The sequence below is a fragment of the Wasmannia auropunctata genome, unplaced genomic scaffold (genome assembly GCF_000956235.1).
Source record: "Wasmannia auropunctata unplaced genomic scaffold, wasmannia.A_1.0 LD336106.1, whole genome shotgun sequence".
NCBI lineage: Eukaryota > Metazoa > Arthropoda > Insecta > Hymenoptera > Formicidae > Wasmannia > Wasmannia auropunctata.
The window spans coordinates 5566445-5583088 of NW_012026784.1; the positions used below are offsets into that span (position 1 = coordinate 5566445).

A 16644-nucleotide genomic window follows, 5' to 3' on the forward strand; every position below is an offset into this window, starting at 1 on the left:
ATACTATCATGATAGTTTTATAGATATTACAGTAAACAAAGCACCATGCGTGCTTAAAAGTTCATCAAGCGGGTAAATGATATATTCTCTTCGTTCAGTCTACAAAAAATGACAATTAAAAGACTTTCGTGTGCACTATAAATGTTTCTTTATATTAATTATATTTTTTAAGCTAAATTTTATACGCGGAAGTCCAAAATATATTTATGAGAAACACATTTAGATTATTATGATTAGGCATGACTAGTTCTCTATATCGATTTGAGATTAATTTAAAGAAATATGTGTAAGAGAGAGACTTTTATAACAATTGCTCATATTCGTAAAATAATTTTGTATATGTATCCTATGTATTTATTTATATTTATTACTTTTTATTAATTCATGTGTTAGACAAGACAATAATTCCACAGAGAAAGTGATAATGTTTTTATCTTAGGTAACGATGAAAACGCTTACTTATATATACATATATATATTTTTTTTTCTTTAAGTGATGATTTGCAGTTAATACGATCGAAATTGTAGTAGCTGTGCTGCAATCGAAACGATATGCTGGACGCATCATCGGCCGGAAGTGCAATATTAGTCCGTAATAAGGGGAAACTGCACAAATCATAAATTAAGTAACAGGCACGATATGTTTTTGATGTGTTAGAATAGAGTCATATATTATGGCAATGAATACTCACAAAATACGCAAAGACTATTTCTACAGAAGTACGGAAACGCGAAGATAAAAATAAATAAATAATTAATTATTAAGATTTTTTTTTATTATGAACGACTTTAAGCATAATTTTTCCAGATGTTTTTAAATCATTATTTTTAAAGAAGATTAATGTTTTGAGGAAGTTAATGATGGGAGAATAATTTATGTAAATAAGTCAAGAGTAATGATATCTTGCCAAAAAGGTATTAATATCTTATATACTTTGCTGATATTATTACATACTAATTATTGTTATTGTTCCTCCTCTTATTTCCTCATATTTCCAATTGCTATCAAAATTCTAGACGATTATTGCAGTTATTAAAAATATTTTCATTGCACATGCTAATCCTCGTAAGATTTATTTATAGCTAGTACTCCAAGTGATTTTGCATATTAGCGAAATAATATATATTTTTTCCATGTTACTATTTTGTTTGCAAAATTTTATAATTTAATATTTAATAATTAGTTTAAATTAATATATTTCTATTTACTTTTTAAAGTTGTTGTAATATTAGAAGCGCACGCTTCCATGTACCTGCCAAATGTATATAAATATTTGAGATAGATTTTAATATATATTGTTAATTTACATATTCTATTTAACATCATTTTATAATATTCTGTTTTAATATACATATATTTTATGGACTGTTAATTGAAATAATATAATACACATATATATGTATATGTATATGCCGTTATGATCGTAAACATTTTCGTCAGCACATGAACAAGAGAAGAAGTATATATTAATTTTTTATTTAATGTCAGATTTACATTAATTTATTGTGTATCAATCACTTAAAAGGAAATGTAGATGCAGTGATAGTTGTAACTGCATAATATTTATCGTGTTATAAACCTTCAAATTCAGGGAAATTATACGAGATTATATTTTCTAAATTATTAATGTTTTCCAAAATTTTTTTAGCTGTTAGCTAATTTTACATAATTCATCAATTTTCGAATCGAATTCTGTATCTTGTTCAAACGCTCGTAAAACGATCGTAACGTAGCATAAAAGATTATGGGAACAAATTTTTATAATTACTCGACCACTTTGGCGCGAGTTGGTGTCGGTAGGTTTTGGGTGTATCAAAAGCGCTTCGCACAAAATAAAATTACATATTAATAAAGAGATTTGAGAGCATGTCTATTAACGAAATATCAAATAATAATAATTCAACTTTTTTTACAGCGTGACAAAACATTGTTCAGCATCTCGTAGCATTTAATCGAATCGACGTTGTTGTTCTAGTTACAAAAAGCATCACATTGTGATTGTACATATATACATGTAACAAATTCTTACTATTTTATAAAAAAAAAAACTGTTAATGGGAAAGATGCAGTACTTAATACATGCGTTACTCCTGCAAACATGTGTACTCCACATCCTCTTCCTCTCATGAAAATTCATCATGTAAGTATAATACATTGTAATTATAACACATTGTACACACAACGGTTTTTCGATTTACAATTATAATTCTTGGAATTTCAATTAGTGCCGTTTCTTATCTCTAATCGTATATTCTTGTGATGCTTTAAAAAAAGCTTTGGCAATTTTATTTTTCTCACAGATCGCGAAAAACAAGCACCAAGAAGAAAGAGGAAATAGAGGAGAAAGGGAACTGTACTCTTTGATAAAGAATTTAGCATTTATATATTTTTTTATTAATTACGTAATTTATTACTTATCTTTACCTTTTTAACGCTATCAAATATATATATATATATATATATACATACATAAATGTATACATAACCTGTCAATATGTATATGCATACATTATTTTTGATATATTTGTACACAAATATACATATAACAAGTACATAATAATAAAAACATAACACAAGTAACTTTACGTTGCTCGAGATAGTGTCACAGTTTTAACATTATTATTATGTATATTTATTATATTGTATATATTTAAGAAAAAGAATTTTTGTCTGAATTTTCTATGGATTTAGCCGACAACTGCAGGGTCTCCGCAAGAGTGCTGAATAATTTCTCTTTGTACTCTGATACGCTGAATAATTTCTCTTTGTACTCTAACAATTGTTCTGAGTTAAGATCAGTTCTATACTCGGCGAATCCTTTCGTTTCCAATAAGTACTGCACTAGAGACCACATAACGTCTCTAAATCTGAAGAGCACATTAGCAGTTCTAGAAAAAAAAAAAAAAAATTTTAACAGATTATTATGCGCTATATATTTATATACTAAAGAAAAGAAAAGATATATAAATACTCACTCTCTGTTACAAACAAATTTTACATGCTGTTGCGCATTAACATTAATCCCAATTTCTACTTTGTTATCGTCCAGCTAAAAATCAAGAAATATATATTATAAATTGTGTAATGTTGTTTACTCCGCTACAATGCTGCGCTTAATCATAAGAATTAATCATTTAATTACCTCATAATATCGAGGCTCTTGTCGGCTAAAAAGTAATACTGTCAAAGGTGATACCATGCTTGTTTCGCGAATCACCGTGCTACGTCTTATCTCGCAGTGCGCGGCGTTGAAGTACGTTAAGAAGGAACTCGGCCAAACTTTCCGTTTGTAGTTAACACTTTCTCCCGAAATTACAGCTTTAGAACGGCCTCTGTTTAAAAGTAAAGTTATAAATGAAATTGCTACGAGAGAATCTTTAAGCTCGAGTATGCAAAATTCGCTTACTGTATTCGGAGATCGTTAACGCCCTTCCTTAAGATTCCATTCTTAATTCCCATATTGTTATGCTGTATCAATTGCTGCGTAGCGGAATACAGCACAGCTCGCACTAGCTCGTCGTTGTCTTCAAATTTGTTTGCTGCAACTTTAGCTTTAATATAATCGTAATGGGACGGATCTTTGGTCAGCATGTGACACGATATCAACTGCTGAATAAACGTATTTCGTATTTCTGCAAAATTATAATTTCGTATAGGTTTAAAAAAGGATCTATCAAAATGGAGAATTTGATTTAATGGCTGCGCATGACAATCATTAAAGAGCAATAATTTGTAACATACAATGATAATACTTACGACTCAGTATTTGTATTCTGATCGGTCGGAGTTTCATGTCTCTGCAAAATTTCATTATTAAATGGGGACTTGTCTCTCTGTATGTAGACCACTGCTTGAACATCCATGCCATTGCGACGTGATCGCTGGATGGATGGAACATTCTTTTATTTTCCCTGATTTTAAACTTCTGATCCAATACATTGGAAAAAACATTATTTTCGCCAGAGAAAATACTGGCTATCGTTACCACCGGATGTATGCAGCTGTTGTTAAAACGTAAATATTTATTCACACAGAAAAATAATCGGAAGACGATCGATTCGAATATTAACTACTTTGAACTTACTTGAAGATGGAAGAATATACCATAGCTTTACTGAATTTAGGATGCGTTGGGAAATGCGCAATTCGCTTGCCTAGAGCCGTAAGATTCTCCTCATTGTCCATAACTCCGAGATTTACCAAGGTCCTTACCGCCTTCCGTATTGCAGTTGAAGTAGGCGGTTCAAGTAGTCCACTCAGAAACTCCTCCGCTTTCTCGTCCGTGTACGTTTTACTGTCGAGAACCACCTTTTCCAATGGATTGCATAACAACTGCGGTATCGGATGCGCCTGTAATTTCTCGTAGTCCTCTCGTGAGATTAAGTGATAACTTTCGCCAGATTTAACTCGTCCAGCTCTCCCTTTCCTGCGTTAACAAATTATTATCTTAAAATAATATTTAAATGCAATTTCTCTGAAATATTTACGCTTCTTCCCTCGAATGCGAACAACGTGATTTTATGACATTGCGATACATCTGATTCTCGATAATTACCTCTGTAGAACGTTTGCCCGAGAGACCCAACAATTGCTTATACTGGGTACATCTTTGGTCTCGTTCCACCGCGACTCTTTCTTTATGACGGAGTCTACAACGTACACCACATCGCTAACCGTAATACCCGTTTCAGCGATATCCGTGGCCAAGATAATTTTCCGCACGTTCTCCGGCGTACGCTCGAAGATTTTGCGCTGTTCGTTGTGCGATACTTTTGAGTGTATCGGTAAAATCAACTGATTTTCACTATAGAACGACGCGTCCTCGAGCATGCTCTGCACCTTCATGATTTCACCCCATCCCGGTAAGAAGCACAGAATAGCGCCGGGCGGCTTGCGCGACGAGATCCATTTTATTACTTGCACCATCTTCTCACAATCGACCGTAAGTTTTTCGTCTTCATTTTCGTTGGTACGGTCGTAGTTGCTGTACGTTCTGTACTTCTCGATATACGGTAGGTGCTCGATATCATCCAAGAAATGCATTTTTACGGAGTACAGTCTACCGGGTACACGTACGGTGGGACAATCGAAATACTGTTGAAACATATGCGTATTTATGGTCGCCGACATTATCAGCACTTTCAATTCGGGATTTCTCTTCAGGGCTCTCTTGAGCATAATCATCAGCATGTCGGTGTCGATATGGCGTTCGTGCGCCTCGTCCAGGATGACGTGCGAGCATCCCTCTAAGCCGGGATTGCTCTGCAATTTTCGCAGTAGTATACCAGTGGTGCAGAAGAGTATCGCGCCAAGTTCCTTCGGCAGCACCTGTTCCAGTCTCACGTGATAGCCCACGACGTCGCCCACCTGCTCCTTCCTCTCGTGCGCGATGCGATCCGCCAGAGAGAGCGCCGAGATTCTACGCGGCTGCGACACCAATATATTGCAATCCGTAGCGTTCCCCTTCTGCGCGAAACTGTCCAATATAAATTGCGGGACTTGGGTAGTCTTGCCGCAACCCGTGTCACCTTCTATCAGTAGAACTCGATTGCTTTCCAGCTCGGAGAGAATTTTATCCCTGTGAAATAGATAATGTATATTTCGAAAATTACGAAGCGTATTATATGTATACGTGTAGATATGAAACCGTCACTCTCATACTTAAACTCGTGGATTGGTAAGGTGACAGCGTCGGTACGTCTTTCCAATAATCTGTCCCTCAAGGTTTTATTGCGACAGAAAACATCTGTGTAAGCATTTCCCTCGAGTATCGGATGCTGGTCGGACATAGTCCGATACAGTGCTTTGTCAAAATTGTAAGTATCTTCCAATATTAGATTGTGAATTTCCTGCATATTGCACACATCAAAATCATCAGATGTTATACGCATTAATGAAATGCATTTTACAATTAAAAATCGTAATAGTAACGAATTTTACCGTGTCGTAAGTCTCGATCAGCTCTATCATATTGTTCAAAATTTCAGGCGTAACATTTAATTCGGTAAGCTTTGTTCGCATGTCCTGCAATTCGCCGGCACTGTAGACAAGTGGTTTGCCGTTTTTCAACTTGCCATTCGTTTCTAGCCACTGCAAGCACTTCCAAATTGCGGCTTTGGTACTGACCGATTTGGATTTACCAATTTCTTTAAAAGACATAACTTCTGGCCATTTGACATTAACAGTAACTTCCCATTGTTTAGATCTATTTACAGTAACGCTCTTAACATTTAATTTCAAAACTGTTTGGTCATTCAATTCATGACCTACTATTGCATAAATAGATAATAAAGAAGATTTTGGATCTGGGTACAAGTGCTCCACTTCTGTAATTTTTAATAATTTTCAGTAATTATACGGAACAAGTTGACGAAAGAATGATTAGACATTAATGCATAGCAATTATGTAGTGTATATAATCACAAATTAAATTTCTTTCAAAATTGTTCTTGTATTAATATATAAACATGTAAAAACATGTAATTAATATGATATATATATACATATATATCCGGTATATATATTTATTTATCAACAGAAAAACGAATATATAAAATTTAATATGAAATATAAATCCCTTATATCTCACTACATTTCAATTGCTAATTTCTAATATAATATAAGAGAAATATTTTATACATACTTTTTGGGAGTCCGATTTCCTGATTAATTCTGTGAGAGTTACTATACTTTTCTCCAAATTCATCGAGGCTTCGCTAAAATAGATAAAATTTTTGTTATCTTCAATAATCCAGAAATTTTATTCTGATTTATTATGTACTTACCTGTGTTAATTTTTCCAATCTAACATTTGAACGTAATCTTTTAGTTGCTACATTTGTGTATTCAAAATCCTTTGCCTATGACATTAAAATAATAAAATACATTTTTATTCAAAAGATATTTTTTTAAATACTTGCACATTTATGTCATTAAATATACCTGAGATAAATGTTTGTTCTTGTCTTTCACAGAAATGCAGTAATACGCTGCTCTCTGCACGTGCAAATCTTTGATCACATTTTTATATAAATATGCCGCGCGAGACTGTTGAAGCCTATACAACAAAATTTATTAATTTATTATACATAAGATAACCTGTATGAACAATTTAATACAATTTGAATTAAATACTACAAATTCTTCTAAATCTTAGAAACTTTAAATATTCAGTTGTCTTGTCAAATACATGCTGTTACATAAATGAAGCTAAATCTGTTTTATCAATCGCTAATTAACCACAACAAATTAGCAATCAACTAAAATTGGGGAAAATGTATATATACATATATAAGTACTGCGATAGAATAATATAATTGTTATATACCAGCTATACGTTATTCTGGAGCTGGGAAGGAGCATTATACATGTTCCTGACATTCTTCTTTGTGTGTATGCACTCCTTATTCCGTATATATGAGATTTGCTCCCTAAAAAAAAAAATGTATTTCTAGAATATGCTGAAGATTCCAACAAGTTTTCCAGTCTAAAAATAGCACAAAATTAACGATCAACTTGTCTGTCTCAATCATCAGTCAAGTCAAGTCCAGTTCACGTGGAAGTTGGAACACGAAATTTTGCATTCTTGGTTAGGGACACTTACCCCTCCGCGATCAAGGCGAACGAGACGATCTCGCAAAATTTCTTCGTGACAGTGCTTGCACTTCGCAAGGAACTAAGGAAGTATCGTCGAGGTGTACTTATTCGCGTAGAGGCAATCAAGCGTTGCTTCTTTTCTATCCGAAAAGTGCCGGTTACGGCGTTATTCTAACCCTGTAACGCTCTCGTAACAGACATTGCGTGATACTGGGTGATGTCAGATGTGATACATGCAACACGTGGTGCGCGAGAATGCACGAGAATGCGAGTCCGATCTTGGTGTCGATAACAGATTTACCGCACGTAAAAGTTAACAATATCGTTGTATGTTTTATTGGTCGAGAGTATGATTTTAGCAAATAAATAAAATCTCGCGCACAGCATTCGTCAGTCTTTTGACGAGAACAGAAATGATTATTATTTTCGTGCGCCACTCGGTATATAGCGCCGAATGCCGTCAGCTTAGGTCAGGTTAGGTCGAGTCGGGTTGCATCATGGAGTGGCTCGTCCGCTGCGGGAGCGGCACGGTCATGTAAAAACATTAAAAAAATCCCAGTATTATTACGAAGACATGCTTTTCATTATCGTGACGAATTCGTTTCACTTCAACCGCATCATGTGTGCTTTCGTTGCAAACGCGCAGAAGCAAGGATAACGGAGCCCGGAACGTCAAAGGCTTCCTGCGAGAGGTTATGTCGCACGTGAGAGCTACGTTAACCTGCCTGCGGTGACACTTGAGGATCTTCGCACGGAACGAGCGCGTGAGAATTGGCGAAAATGTCGAGCGAGAAGCCGTGTCGCGCGTGTATGGACTTCCGAACGTGGGCGAGGCGCCAGAAGGAGGTCTACGACTCGGCGAAGGTAAGTCGGCGATTTATCGACGAGCTCATTCATAATTGTCATCAATCTTGACGCGTTGCCCAAGTGTCGGATTCTATTTCGTCATCCCGTTTCCTATCGCGACAATCGTTTTTTTTTTTTGCATTTTTGTATATTTCTCGCATTTACTACATGTTGCAAGAAAATTTATTGTCGAATATATAATGTTCGCAAACTGTGCTTTATAACAGGGTTCGCAGAAGAAGCAGGAGCAAGCGCCGATCGTCAGGAACGGCGGCACCCGAGACGATTGTCCCTTAGACAAGGACGAGCTGGGCTCGAAGACCTGGGCCTTCCTGCACACCATGGCGGCCTACTATCCCGACCGTCCGACCGACAAACAGAAGGCCGACATGAACAGCTTCTTTCACACGTTCTCCAAGTTCTATCCTTGCAACGTATGCGCGGAGGATCTGCAGGAGCAGCTGAAGCACACGCCGCCGGAGACCGGTTCACAGGAGAAACTGAGCCAGTGGCTGTGCAGAATCCACAACGAGGTCAACAAGAAGATCGGGAAATCGGAATTCGATTGTAAACTGGTGAACCAGAGGTGGAGGGACGGTTGGCTGGATGGTTCTTGTGATTGATAAATAGCTGCGATAGTCTTAGAATGTACAATGGGACCTGAATACAGTACGAATTGTAAATAACTATTGTAGGTTTTTTTCATTGGGCAATCCGCTGCTCTTAAATTTGCCAGTACAACGAGAAAATGGAATTGATAGTGCAATACATGTACTTAAAAACCTTTCTAAATCCAGGTCGTTTTTTTTTCCTAGAGGATAAATCTACTATATTAGAATAAGAAACGGGAATGAAATTGCATCATGCACTTTATTATAAATATCTTTGTGACAAGATGAGAGAAAAATCGTATAGATTCGAAACTACCTACTTACATATGAACGTTTACCAATTTCTGTTAACATTATTTCACTATCTAAATTAGGATTTCCGTCTCGATGGATACAATGCAAAAAATGTGCGCACATTCGTTGCATTGCATCATGTATTGTAAAAAAATATACAATTGACATTACAAATTTTTTTTTCCAGTAGCCACCCATTTGCTTTTCTTCGAGAGCCGAAGCTTTATTAACGGTGCATTCCACCAGTGGTTGCACGTCTCTATTTTGCTATTCTTCCTATTCTATCTACAGCTATCGTGTTTGACTAATGTAAGCTGGTGTTCGTGTGATAGTAAATGCGGTAACTGCGGTCCGAGGACCTGGCTCGTAGCTGTGATCCTGCCCGTGGCCGCCTATGGGCACAACTTGGAATGTCCTAATGTGGAATGGAAAACGTTTATTGTTCACAGATGGTCGAGTTACATATAAAAACATTATATGACCCACGAAGACAATGAAGAGGGAACTTCCTTTGGCCATGCTCTCTCTCACCCATTTGTCCACGAATACAGTATTGATCAATACCTAAAGGAATAGAAGAAAAAGAAACGTTTTATTTTTTTACATTAATTTTTTTTAGACGATTTGTTTTGTAGGATGCAAGTATCATCGAAAATTATTTAAAAAAAAAATAATTTTTGATATATTTATATGTATGTGCGTACCGTTAAGGGATGAAAGAGGAACCACACTGACCCCAAGAAGAGTAGCGAAGTGTAGAAGTGGAGCTTCGTATTCAATTTTCTGATTGTCCTGAAACAACGAGTGACAAACACGAACCAGGAGATCAATTTCAGCGCGATTAAACCGTAGCCCGGTGGCGACTCGTACATGTATAACACCAATCCTGGATCAAACGCCTCCGATTGATACCCGAACAGCGACAGTTGAAAAAGTGCAGTAACACTGACAAACAGTATAAGCCATCGGATTTGCGACGACGTGAGGACACTTTTGGTGATCGTGTAACCGAGAGCGAGCAGCAGCAGGAGGATCGTGTACAAAGTCTCGGAGCACGCCTCCAAGAGCTGACCCAGCAGATAAGCGTCCATCGCCGGCACTCCCCTCAGACCGAGATTAACGTAACTGTAAAGCTCGCATGACACCCCCGTTAATTGACACAGCAAGGAGGCTATAAACAGTTTGTAGGACACGTGGAGCAGCCTCCTGGAGCGCAGTTGCAGCGCTATGTAGAAACTGAGGATGATGAATATCATGTACATGCAGACGGTTGGTATCAGCAGCGGCAGTATGTCTGGAAACGAGAGAAACGGGCACCAATTAAGGAACGCTATCCTGGGACACGCCGACCGTCGTGAAAAATTAAATTACTTGCAGAATTCATCCGCGGAGAAGTGCTCCTTCCAGAACGCGCCGGCCGGCGCGTTGGTCAACGATATCCAGTACGTGACGTTCAGGCCTTTCATGGAAGCGCAGTCGGCTAAAACTATAAACCACCATCTCGGTCGGGCCGAGATGAATTTCCTCTGGCTGTCGCATCGGACTACGCCGTCGTCGCCCCGCACGCATCCCGATGAAAAGCGCTTCGACGTGTTCAGTGGTACTATTTGACCGTAGTCGATGTCGAGAATACTCTCCTTCTCCTCACACGTTTTATTGGAAGGATAGACGGTGGGCCATTGATGGGGACCATCGTAGTACAGCAGGAGCTTCAGCTCGCGTTCTTCGCCCCCCAATTGAAAGTGATACCGGAAAGTACCGCTCTCCGTTAGAAAACAAAATCTCGCGACGAATGCCCAGTTCTGAAAATTTCAAGCGTTCATCATACGTTATTCTTTATCCTATCTTTCTCCGACGAGTTTATGAGTTTATTGGAGCACGCTATGGAAACGGTAACAGCGTAATGCGGCTTTTACATCGGTCAGTATTATTGCCTACATTTAAAGCATATCAATTAAAAAAAAAAGAATATTGCAAAAGATACATGCAATAATTGTCAAAATATTTTCCATTATTTTTGTCTCACTGCATTTTGCGGAGATCCTTCTAATACTAATATGTGTATTAATTATTGACCTTTCAATCTTTTCGATTTGCCGAGATTATTAAAATATTAAATTATTAAAACGCTAAATTTAAATAATAAAAAGAAAACGTGATTATATCCCTCCGAGAGGATTCTTATTACTCTAACATTAATTCTCGTCGTCATCATTCATTTTACATTTGCACTTTACATCACACTTGTTTAATGAAAATCTACTCGGTTGTTTTTTTATTAAGGGTTTTTCTAAAGCTATGTTTTTTTTATTAGCAGGTGAAACCTCGGTGGAAACTTCGCTCATACACGTACAATAATATTGACCATGCAAGAGCCGCGCGAATCGAAACTCCACCGGAACGACCGCTCGCGTTTTATGTTTCGTTTTACGGTAAAATCGATTCTTGGGTAGTTGTTACCTCGCGCGTAATCAACTCGCCCTCGAGTATCTTGGCATCGGCGTGTCGCAGCAACGGCAGATGCGCGATCGAGAAGAGCAACAGCAGAATGCCCAGCCTCAGCCCCGTGTTCCGAGTGTGCGACGCCCGTGCGACGAGCGTTCCTCCGCACATAACTACCCGCGATCGCTACGGACGCATACTGTCAGCGGCCAAGCGGTCGCTTTGATCAATATTTCCCGGTGCCATGACTCGTATATCGATTTGATATTCGCACGAAACAGGTCGACATTCTTGAAATTACTGTTGCGAGAAAGGAGAGGAAAAAAAAGGAAAGGAATAGGAGAATGTTTTCGTACTCGAAATTTCGCGCTATCGTAGAATCTTTTCTCCACATACTTTCTATGTGCTCTTCTTCGATCTTTCTGCTTCTTTTTTTTCCCAATTTTTCCGAACATATATAGTTCCGATTGCGGGAAATATAAATATAAGTTAGATACAAGTTAAAATAATAGCGTAGCTAAAAGCTCTATTTTAAATTATTTTATTATTCGGATTGACTATTATATTCAACGCTTTCTGTAGCTAGACATTTAAATACTAGATTAATTGTGTACTAGATTTTATCTATGGGGAAGAGGAAGGAAGAGCGACATTTATCTTGCTGGAAAATGTATATAAAAAATGAAGGAGAATATTTTTGAATCGAGTAATCCACGCTAATTGATCGCATGTCCCTGACATTTGCATGCATGTCGCTTGCGCGGCATGTAGTATGCATGTGCAATGCGTCGCGTTCTCGCTGGTTTATCGAATTGATTATTTGCTACGTAACGACGAAGGGATAACAATTCATGGCACTCGCTGTATAATATAAAACTCTAACATAATGACGTGTTCTATCTTTTATTTACTGCTTTTAGAGGAAAGAGTGGATTTTTAAACAACTGATTTTAAACGACTTTTATTATCGATTATATTTTTTTTCTAAAAGGGAAAAACGAGATAAAGGGCAATTAATAAGGTTATTATATTAAAAAAATAAAAAAATGATAAATATATAAAGTATAGTGAGAAAATAAGAAAAATTGAATTTAAAGAGATTTAAACTGTTCGAAAATATAGAGAAGTTTAAGATTAGATTAGATTAGAAGGATCTGATTTTGTACTCTCAAGTTAAATTATTAAAATATTATAATTATAAATTATTAAGAAAACGTAACATAATTAGAAAAATAATATAATTGTAAACTATATAAAAATAATATACATATATATATAACAACCACAAAAAATCAGGAAAAATATTAATTATTAATTTCATATATTTATATTTGATAATAATAACTAAATCAAAATAAATAACATAGTAAAGTTAGGAAAATTTAATTTTTTCTTATATTTATTTTTTATTATTTTATATATCTATTTAAAAAAAAAATTTTTTTGCAATGAGACATAAAATGAGCTGAAACGGTGAAGTGTGAAAAATTAAATTTTTAAAGTTGCGATGGACCAATTGCCTAATTATTTTCCAATGCAATCTCATATAAATCCGAGCTTTCTAATTTCAAACTATCGAGTAAATCCTCTATTCCTCTTTTTCATGCGTGTTCTAATTGATAAACAGATTAGAAATGTACGCGCGAAATCGTATGCGGAATTCAGATTTATAACCTAACCTTTCTTTTATTCCATGTCGTCACACATCAACACATGCCATGTGCCGTCGAGCTACGGTCGAGAGGTGTACGAATTTAATTTGTGAAGTGCGATACTGCGCCTCTGAGGGGGATCAGAAATCCAGAAGGGAAGAAAAAAGAGAATCGTCATTTACTTTCCATAATAGCTATCTTTTATCTACGTTAAAAATTTGCGAATAATAGGTTACCGTAATAGTGAGGTTAGGTTTTGAAGATGGTTACAAAAGCCAGTAAACAGACTGCGAGAGGCTTTAGAAGTAAGTTGTTGCTGTGAAAATACACTGTCGAAAGAGCGCACACGATCCCGAAGTGTGTTTGAACGAAATTATTTTGGCTTCCAGCACTGTGGATCCGCTTCGACGCGGACAGCTCCGACAAGCACCAGCTCTTTTTCAAGGAACACTCCGTGAGAAATCAGGAGCCGGAGTATCCCAGGAATAAGACTCTCTTCGTGTTGAACGTACCGCCGTACGCGACCACCGACTGTCTGAAACATGCGTTCGATAATCTCTGCGGACAAGTGCGGTCCGTTACGTTCTCAAGTGCGAGAGGGTTCAAAACTGCGTACATCGTTTTTAAGAAGGAATCCTCGCTGGACAAGGCTATGGAACTTTCGAAGGACTCCGTGGTCACGTTGAACAGCGACAAAAGTGTGTGTCTCACAGGATTAGAAAGTAAGTTGCACTTTCAACACATTCATAGATATGTCTCACAATCCACGTGTCTGTATTCTTACTTTCTAACGTATTTTTGTTTCGAACAGAATGGTGTAAGGAGTATAACGATACTTTGCACAACGAGCGACTGATGAAGCAAGACATCGAGGAGTACATAGCTTCGTACGACGAGCAAGTAAATAACCGTATCGCGCGAGAGAAAGCTGAGGGGCAAGACGACGAAGGCTGGGTGACTGTGACGAGTGGAAAGAAAAGAGGGCAATTCGCGCCGTCCAGGAAGGAATCTACCATCGGCAAGGTGCAGCAGAAGGAGGAACAACGCAAGAAGAAGAAGGAGTTACTTAATTTCTACACCTTCCAAATTCGCGAGACAAAAAAGCAGAGTAAGTACAATCGTTCATTATGAGATTTGTGATATAATTTTGTTTTTTTTTAAGACTCGCGTTTGATTTTTGTGTGATATTCCTTTCAGATTTAGCGGAATTGCGAAAGAAGTTCGAACTAGATAAAAAGAGGCTACAGGAATTGAAACAAAAACGGACGTTTAAGCCATTTTAGGTACGTCAAATGTTGCTGTATGTAATATATTAGGGTATAATTGTAAAATTATTAAAAACAGTTGCGTTTTGTCAGAATCTTTTATTTATTTATTTTTTTTTTTTTTTAGTCAAAGATACAATTGTCTGATGAATGTATTTTTTTATGTTTTTTTTTTTATAAATAACAATCATTTAGAATATCGTCGTGATTAAATAAATTACACCGTCATCGTCGTCATCGTCGTTATAATATCCTCATCTCAAGCCGCCTTAGTTGCATAAGTTTGTAATGTCCATTCTATCAAAAAATGCTGATACGACAATGGTTGCAGCAGGGCTAATAGTTCCTCTGAAACAAATGTTAAATTTATTATATTAATTAGTATATAGGCGCTAATATATATTTTCCATAAAGATATATATTAAACATGCATACGTTTATTTCCGTAAATACAGTTTGCAGACATTGCCGCGCTGACAGCCTGCGCGAGTCGTTCCATGGCTAGGTCGCGCGAGACCGTATCGATGTTCGGACGATTCTGCAGATTCGCTGTCAGTAAACGGGTAGTAGACGCCAAATGTTGTGCCGACATCGCGTGTTTGTTGTTACCGCTGTTATTCAATCGTAACACCGAGTCCATGAGTAATTGTTGAACTTTTGAATAAAATTTTCGCGACTCTTCCCGAGCCTCCGTGTTGTCCGTAGTAGCGTCACGACGCAAGGGACTCAATATGCACCATCTGTAGATGGAAAAAAAAAGAGGAATAATTCGTTGCAGTAGACACTTTCGTTTTTTCATCTCCATGTGAAGCATGGACGGCACGAAGAACCGACCTGAACAGGCCCGCTATAGGTGTTATCGGTGTCATTGGAATTCCGCCGGTGGGCAATGCCGGATTGTCCATCAGAGGCGTCAACAGCAGACTCGGATTTTCGTCAATCCACTCGCCCACCAATCGGAGCAGCTCGGTAGGCGGATCTTTGTCCTCGTAAACTTCACCTATCGCCGTCAGCAGATTGGCGGTGAAGTGCGGCGCGAGCACGGGCAGCTGCTTCAGCTTGTCGATGGATCTCGGCGTGAGCACGAAATAGTCGTTGAGCACGTGCCTCGCCAGTCCCACGCTCTGCGGCGAGGTGGAGCCCAGCTGCTGCATCCAAATGCCAGCTGCGTTTAGGACCGCCTTGTTTTGCGTAGCGATTGCCAACGATACCAGGTTACCTAGGATCTTGTGTCTGGGACTGTCCGCCGGGAAGAGCGACAGGAAGAGGGCGTTGCGCACCGCTGGACTGCCGCCTGGACTCTGGAAGAAGTCGCTCATGATCTCTATCAGCTGCAGCTCCTGTATCGCCATCGTCGTATTGCGTTTCTTCCGCTTCTCCACCTCCCCGAACACGAACTCCGATATCAAGTCCATTTGCAGGTCCATCTGCTTGCCAGGTCTGCAGCAAAGTACCTCTTGAACAAACAATGAAGAAAATTTAACATGATTGAGGGGAGAAAGACTCAGAACTGTATATATATGTATTGCAAATACACTAAAACATAGTAACGCGTGCGCGTAAATCTGTACGTTTATAGCTGCGAGATATAAAATTGAGATATTGAAATTAGTAGGTCTGTACGTTGTTTTAGCTGCATCCTTGATAATGCAGAGAGCGCACAGCTAAGATAAACAGACCGTTGTGGCAGCATCAAGATAACCTATACCATTCGTACCGATTCTGCATAGAGCCTCCCTGGCGCAGTAAGGGAAGTCCAGCTTCCGGAGAGCTTGCTTCACGTCACTCCCGGACATCGCAACGTGGACGCAGCTGGCAAACCGACTACAAGTACCACGTAAGAAATTGTTTAACTCTCAACGTTCGCGTTTGACAGCGCGATCATGTGCACGCGCCTGTATATATAATTCATCTCCATGATTTGAAAGTTGCGCCAG

At 37.9% G+C, this 16644-nt stretch overlaps 5 protein-coding genes across 9 annotated transcripts; 2 read left to right on the forward strand and 3 right to left on the reverse strand.

The window, feature by feature from the left end:
* Nucleotides 1-2504: 2504 nt before the first annotated feature.
* LOC105454456 (putative ATP-dependent RNA helicase DHX30) lies at nt 2505-8026 on the reverse strand. Of its 2 annotated transcripts, none has more exons than XM_011697072.1 (14): nt 7605-8026; nt 7329-7431; nt 6944-7058; nt 6787-6861; nt 6645-6717; nt 5942-6327; nt 5663-5850; nt 4557-5579; nt 4086-4427; nt 3758-4002; nt 3408-3633; nt 3144-3333; nt 2977-3050; nt 2505-2889 (listed from the first exon to the last, which is right to left on the reverse strand). In XM_011697072.1, exons 2-14 carry the CDS (start codon nt 7379-7381, stop codon nt 2652-2654), a joined length of 3228 nt encoding a protein of 1075 aa, XP_011695374.1. In that variant the 5' UTR covers nt 7382-7431; nt 7605-8026; the 3' UTR covers nt 2505-2651. The 2 variants fall into 2 exon arrangements, with proteins under 2 accessions (XP_011695374.1, XP_011695382.1); XM_011697080.1 differs by having other exon boundaries at nt 7329-7487.
* A 66-nt stretch (nt 8027-8092) lies between these two features.
* On the forward strand, nt 8093-9231 carry LOC105454447 (FAD-linked sulfhydryl oxidase ALR). Its single transcript, XM_011697061.1, has 2 exons — nt 8093-8461; nt 8671-9231. Exons 1-2 carry the CDS (start codon nt 8378-8380, stop codon nt 9064-9066), a joined length of 480 nt encoding a protein of 159 aa, XP_011695363.1. The 5' UTR covers nt 8093-8377; the 3' UTR covers nt 9067-9231.
* Nucleotides 9232-9296: 65 nt separating this feature from the next.
* LOC105454431 (transmembrane protein 145-like) lies at nt 9297-13536 on the reverse strand. Of its 3 annotated transcripts, none has more exons than XM_011697041.1 (5): nt 13470-13536; nt 11809-12218; nt 10724-11150; nt 10053-10642; nt 9297-9912 (listed from the first exon to the last, which is right to left on the reverse strand). In XM_011697041.1, the coding sequence occupies exons 2-5, from the start codon at nt 11959-11961 to the stop codon at nt 9640-9642; spliced, it is 1443 nt and encodes a 480-aa protein (XP_011695343.1). In that variant the 5' UTR covers nt 11962-12218; nt 13470-13536; the 3' UTR covers nt 9297-9639. The 3 variants fall into 3 exon arrangements, with proteins under 3 accessions (XP_011695343.1, XP_011695351.1, XP_011695334.1); XM_011697049.1 differs by having other exon boundaries at nt 11809-12090; nt 13470-13511; XM_011697032.1 differs by lacking the exon at nt 13470-13536 and having other exon boundaries at nt 11809-12950.
* On the forward strand, nt 13496-15251 carry LOC105454417 (ribosomal RNA-processing protein 7 homolog A-like). 2 transcript variants are annotated; one of them, XM_011697020.1, is made up of 5 exons: nt 13496-13747; nt 13832-14164; nt 14254-14550; nt 14640-14725; nt 15163-15251. In XM_011697020.1, the coding sequence occupies exons 1-4, from the start codon at nt 13705-13707 to the stop codon at nt 14723-14725; spliced, it is 759 nt and encodes a 252-aa protein (XP_011695322.1). In that variant the 5' UTR covers nt 13496-13704; the 3' UTR covers nt 15163-15251. The 2 variants fall into 2 exon arrangements, with proteins under 2 accessions (XP_011695322.1, XP_011695314.1); XM_011697012.1 differs by lacking the exon at nt 15163-15251 and having other exon boundaries at nt 13497-13747; nt 14640-14802.
* On the reverse strand, nt 14877-16604 carry LOC105454408 (uncharacterized protein C7orf26 homolog). Its single transcript, XM_011696999.1, has 4 exons — nt 16425-16604; nt 15542-16163; nt 15143-15447; nt 14877-15055 (listed from the first exon to the last, which is right to left on the reverse strand). Exons 1-4 carry the CDS (start codon nt 16501-16503, stop codon nt 14967-14969), a joined length of 1095 nt encoding a protein of 364 aa, XP_011695301.1. The 5' UTR covers nt 16504-16604; the 3' UTR covers nt 14877-14966.
* Between the last annotated feature and the right edge of the window lie 40 nt (nt 16605-16644).